Below are 6000 nucleotides of genomic sequence, written 5' to 3'. Positions count from 1 at the left end.
GGTTCGTGAAGGCGAGATGGGGAAGTTGGGAAGGCTTCTGCTCCACTTGCGATGGTGTTTAGCGGGCAGGCATCCGGGGGAGCCTTAACCCAGCGACTCCACCTTCCCGGTGGAGGAACAGGTTCCCCAGAAGGAGCCGCTTCGGCCAGCGTCGCTCAGGTGGTTAATGGCCAAGTGCTTTGGCTCGGCGCCCCGCGCGCCGGGCGGTACCGTTAGAGCACACGCGGACAAGGTCAAGGGCTCGGTCGCGGGCCTGGCCCGCCCGAGGGGGCGGGGGGCGGCTCCCCGCTGCGCGCCGGCGTCTCGGGCCCCGCAGCTGCCCCCGGCCCGGCCCGCCCCGGGTGGATCTGGGCGGGCTCAGGCCGGAGCGGGGGCGGGCCGGGGCGGGGACTGCTCGCCTAGAGCCCCGGCGCTCCCCGGCCCTCTCCGCACCCTGCGCCGGGGCGCCCGTCTGCGGAGTATGGAGGTGGCTCCCCAGGGCGCGCCGGCGCCCACCGGGCCCCGGGGGCTGCGCTGGCTGCTGACGCTCAACTTCCGAAAGGAGCTGCGGGAGCTGCTGTGCCTGGCCGGCCCGGTGGTAAGCTTCCCTGCGCCTCCTCGCCCCCGCCCCGTGGCCCCCGGGCACGGAGAATGCCCGCCCGGAGGAGGCGCCCCGCGGGGCGGAGGCCCCGGGCACTGCGCGCTGCGCAGGGGAGCGGGCTCGGGTCCGCGCCGAGCCCCCCCGCTGCCCGACCTGACGCGGAGGACTTTTCCCAGCTTCACTCCCGTTAGCAAACTGCTAGCGCGGGCGCGAGCTCGGCCACCGCTGTGGCAGCCACGTGCAGGGATGTCGGACTCCCCTCTCGGGAGCTAACTCGCGGGGAACGGCTCCGGGAGCCCCATAGTGGGAGAGACGCCGGCGGGCGGCGGGCGGGGATCGCTCCTGCGCCAGATCCTTCGGGGCCGGGACCGCGGCTTTCGGGGGCCGCCCGATCCCATCTCGCACTTTCCTGAGGGGGGAATGGGGGCCCGCCAAGAGTGGCGGGGCTCCGGAGTCCGAGTGCTCGCTTGTGCGCCTTAAGCTCCCTGGGTTTTACTTTTCCTTCTGCGGGGAGGGAGAGAGGAGGGGCCTCCGGTCACCCTTCCCGTTCTAGAGCTACTCCTGGCCTCAGTTTCCCCATCTGTAAGAGGAGGGGGTTGGGCTCCATGTTGTACTAAATGCCCTTTGAGGTTCCTCCCTCTCTAGGGCTCTGATCCTTCTCCTACCCCCTTGTTTGGCCAGGCAGCCTGTGTTGGGGAAGGAGAAATGATTCTGGGGAAAATCAGGGGCTTCGGGATCCCTGCTCAGGCCCGCAAAGCCAGTTACCAATAACCGTTCCAGTTCTTTGGCTGAGAAGGTAAGCTAGGTTCCCGTGTCCTCAGTTCACCCCCTGCGAAGTTGGGGAGGATGATCATTGTGCCCATTCTAGAGATGGAGAGATTGAAGTTTCAGGAAGCCCAGTTGTCTTCCTTGTGTCTTTTAGAATCTTTCTCACTGTTCTTCTGGGCTAGCCAAAAGCATTACATAACAGGAGGTTTCTGCTGAGAAAATGGATTTCAAATCGATTTTTCTCTCAGCACTTGAGTCATCCAGCCTTTTGGGGAGAGAGACTTTTCTACATCCTTTCCTTAAATAAAGAAGAGAGAGAAAAAAAGGATGTGTATAGTTGTAGATTTAGAGCTCAAAGTGAACTCGAAGACCATCTGGCCAAACCCCCTCAGTTTACACATGGAATTTACAGAATTTACAGAAAAGGAAATGGAGGCTCAAGGTTAAACAAGAGGAGGGAGTAACCCAGTGCAGGCAGAGTGCAGGATTCCTGGGAGGTTAAGGTTGTGACAACCCGGAGAGATGGTCCCACTTGGCAGGGCGGGCTCCGGGCTGCGTGGGGATCCTCGCACTTAGCCGCAGCATGTTCCAGCTGTATGGGCCCTTTCAGATCAATCCATCCATCCCCCTCATTTTACAGGTAAGAAGGCAAATGACTTACCCAACTACCAAAAGAAGGAGTGGGTTCCAGGAGATTTCCTCGGTACCATCCTAATTTAGGTTCCAATCCCACCTTGGACCCAGAGTTTGGACAAATCTCTTTGCCCTCATTAGTCCTCAGTTTCCTTTTCTGTAAAATGTGGACCAGCTGACCTCTAAATTTCCCTTCTAGTTCTAAATTCTATGGCTGGCCCCCGGCTTCCCAGATGCCCACCCCTAAAGGCTCAACCCCAGGCCTGGTCAATTCTATATGAGATTCTCATCCCCATCTATCAAACGAGGGGCTCAGACTTGATAATCACTGGGGGGATCCGCAGCTGGAAGGACCTCAGGGCGATTGTTCAATTTCTCTCACTCCCCCTTGTTTCACAGATGAGGAAACAGGGAATCTGAGAAATGATAGGACCTACCCTTACTTAGTCAGAGAACAAATGAATAGCCAGACTTGAACTCAGATCTTCTGCCTCCAAATCCGGGGAATCTTCAGACATGTATTAGAGGTCCTAGACATTTAATCTTTACTTTTCTCACCTGAGAAAGAAGCCTGAGGGCAGGAGTCCCAGTGTCTCCTCCTGTTCTAACTGAAGATCCCTATGAATTACAACACTCTGCAGCATCTCTATCCTTTTAGGGCTTTAAAAAAAAAAAAAAGTCTTCAGCCTCACTGTTAAGAGCACGAGCTTGTTTGACCAGAAAAGCCACTTTCCTGCCTGCATCTCGGGCTGGAGCAGGGTTTGTCTTTTGCCAAATGGATTAAATTATGGGCATCTGAAGGACAGATTGGTCCCATCTTGTCTCTACAGCTCTTGATGTTCAGCCAGCCAGGACTCTGAAACAGCCTTTAACTGCTCATCTCCAGGACATCCCTCCTTCCCCCAAGACCTCTTCACCGGGGCCTCTGGGGTCAGAAGATCACAAATGCAAATTAACTCGGATCTGGGGATTGTGAGCATCCTTCTGACAGATCGGGAGCACCTGGCTCCTGTTGAGGGCCCAGCCCTCTGGTCAGGTGTGAGAATCCTGCACCAGAGGGGCAGGGGCAGGGGGCAGGGGGCAGGGCACTGTGCCCTCAGTACCTCCTGCCCTTCTCTCTTTAGAAATGGCCAGGCCGCCCACTTCCCTCTGCTTTCACCTTGTTGTGTAAGCAGCAGTAAGAGTAGGTGAAGAGACCAGACCTGCTTAGCTAGGCTGGGATTGAAGGAGGCGCTCATGAATTCATCATGTGAGAGCCGCAGGGGACCTTGGAGGCCACCCAGTGCTCACACTGCTCCCATTTTACAGAAGAGCACTCTGAAGCCCCGACTTAAGGTCACACAGGTAGTAAGTGGAAGAATTAGGATTTGAACTCAGGTCCTAACTTAGACCCCTGTCGACTATCTCTGTCTCCCTCTTTCTCTGTCTCTATTCCTTTCTCTCTTTTTTTCTTTCTCTGTCAGTCTATCTTTCGGGGTCTCCCTCCCTGTCTTTTTCTTCCTCTTTTTCTCTCCTCTCCTCCCCCAATCTCTGTCTCTAATCCTCTCTCTATTTCTTTCCCTCTCTTTCTCTCCCTAACTTTATCTTACTTTCTTCTTTCTCTCTCTCCCTTTCTTTCTCTCTGTCACTGTTTCTATTTCCCTCCTTATTTCCCACTCTCTTTCTCTGCCTCGCTCTCCTCTCCTTTCCTCAATCTTTCTGACTGTCTTTTTGTTTTTCACTATCTGTCTCTATCTCTCTGTCTGTGTCTCTCTCTCCTCCCCATGGTTCTGTCTGAGGTGAGCTGTTTATTCCTGGGATCCTGATATCATATGCTTCCATAAAACCATTCTAGCCTGTGACGTGAAGAAAAGACACTCCAATAGTCTTCATATCACAAAACGTAACCCCATTTCTCAGATTGGCTGCTAGGGGTTCATAGAATGTGGGCCCCATAGAAGGGTCATCCCCCTTCATTTTGCAGACTGGAACCCTAGAGCACGATACTGATTAGGGTCAGGAGAGCAATTAGTACCAAATGATGAGCTTGATGTAGGAACCCCCAAATCTTGGGGCGTGGCGGCACGGGACTAATTCACACGGGCTTTCTTCTTGCCACAAGGGACATTTATTTACGAGAAGAGGTGAAATGGACACCCAGAGTGGCGAATATGAAGTAAATTGGGAGAGCTTACAGTGAGCAAGGAAAGGGGATTTAACAGTTAACGAGGGAAAAGTCAAGTTCCCTAGTGGAACTCACAATTAATCAGGAGAAAGGCAACCCACCATGAGGTGGGAGTAGGCCATTAACTGGCAGGCTAAACCCACGGAGGAGCTTAAAATTACCCTAAAAGAGCTACTTAGCTCAAAGAAGGAGAAAAAGACCATTGGGCACAGGGGAAGGGTGAGGAGAAAGCCATGGAGGGCTAACTCCACCGGGGATTCAGCCAAGATGGCCTGGCCACAGACAGATTTCCATAAGGAAAATTTCATGTTGGGGGGGTTGCTATTACAACTTGGCTTTCTGATTAAATACAGTCCCACCAAGGGTGGGACTGCTGAGAGCTGATCTCTATCAGGGCGGTTCCCTGCTTGCCTCGGGGAATATTATAATTATACAACTTCAGGTTATCTCTGTGAACCCCACCTAGTTGCTAGGGACCTCATCCCTGCCACTGTAATAGCCTAAGGTCACTAAATCTCCCTGGGTGGCCAAGTGAGCCTCTGGGACACAACCTTTGCTATTAACTGCTCACAGATTAAAAGCAATTTGGAGGAAGAACCAGTTCTTCTTCATGGCCAAAGGTGGAACAGTAGAAGGAGGATTTCGAGTCGCACCATCTGGATTTGATACCTCATATTGTGCTACTTAATAGCTCTGTGACTTAATTGTTCTTCAGTTGTAGCCGACTCTCCATAACCCACTGGGGATTTTCTTGGCAAAGATACTGGATTTGCCAGTTCCTTTTTCGGCTCATTTGACAGAGAGGTAAACAGGAAAACAGGGTGAAGGGACTCATGAAATTGAGTCTTCCTGACTTGGCCAAGGCACCTTCCAGCTGCTCCCTGACTTCCCCAACAAAACCATTAAGAAACATTAGGATGAATGGAAAGTCAAGCTGGAAACAGCTGCCTGCAGGTAGAGCTGAACGGCTGAGGTTGGGTCCTGCCCTCCATCATTACTGCCAGACTGAATTGGAAGGCTTCCTGAAGAACAGGTCCCAGGGCTGCTCTAAGTATCTGACGTGCTCTTTGCCCTCCTAGAGATTCCAGTCCTTTTGGAGAAAGGCAAAATATACACGAGACATGAGAGAAAAGCTGTTTATGCAGACAGAGCCCTGCTGCTTAGCTAGTAAATACTGACTCATGGAGCGGGACTCCGATTTGGAGAGCCCCAAGCCAACAGACCAGAATCTGTTCACGTCCATTCAGCCTTTCACCTTCCCCTCCTTTCTTCCTCTTGCTCTGGTAACGGTAATCAAACCAATGGCAGCATCGATTCTGGAAAGGGCAGGGCCGGCCGACTCCCCTGCCGCTCCATTCAGCATCTCTATGACCCTCTCCAAAATCAAACTCTTCCTTGGCCATCATCCCCCACGACGGCTCGGTTCCTCCTGTCAGAAGGTAGGAAGCCCCTGTCTCTGATGAAGTGAATAAGACCCCAGCGGCAACCCACTGTCTAGGTGGGCTGCGGGGAGGGACACGGACAGGAGAAAGCTTTTGTGGCAGTGGGCCCTCATTACCTGAACTCTCTGAGACAAGCAAGGAGAATTGTAGGATTGTCTTGTAATTCCTTGTTGAATTTCCTGCAATGACAAAATCATCATGACTTTATAGTTACCATATCCAATCAGAAGACCAAGCTGTGATGTCGATCCCTGACATTATTTTTCTCCTATAAAAGAACCTACTTGTATCCCATTTCTTTATGGGTTCATTAGGAATTACCTCCTTTATGGCAGCTAGTTTTCTAAGAACTTTGCCTTTGTTATAGCCCTAGGACTTAACCTGCTTTAATTGTCTTTCCTCTTATTATGGCA

General features: G+C 52.8%; 1 protein-coding gene across 2 annotated transcripts in view; it reads left to right on the top strand.

The window, feature by feature from the left end:
* Window positions 1-341: 341 nt before the first annotated feature.
* SLC47A1 (solute carrier family 47 member 1) overlaps window positions 342-6000 on the top strand; it is a 44241-nt gene continuing 38582 nt past the window's right edge. Inside the window, exon 1 of one of the 2 annotated variants that reach the window (XM_031967833.1) lies at window positions 342-577. In XM_031967833.1, the coding sequence (XP_031823693.1) occupies window positions 461-577 (117 nt within the window). In that variant the 5' untranslated portion in view covers window positions 342-460. Of the gene's footprint in view, window positions 578-1261; window positions 1377-6000 lie in introns of those variants that run through there. The other variant, XM_031967834.1, reaches the window with a different exon arrangement.

This window comes from Sarcophilus harrisii, chromosome 4 (assembly GCF_902635505.1).
Source record: "Sarcophilus harrisii chromosome 4, mSarHar1.11, whole genome shotgun sequence".
In the NCBI taxonomy this organism is placed as follows: Eukaryota; Metazoa; Chordata; class Mammalia; order Dasyuromorphia; family Dasyuridae; genus Sarcophilus; species Sarcophilus harrisii.
The sequence above is the reverse complement of the archived record's forward strand: the minus strand, read 5'-3'. Positions and strand labels throughout refer to the sequence as shown.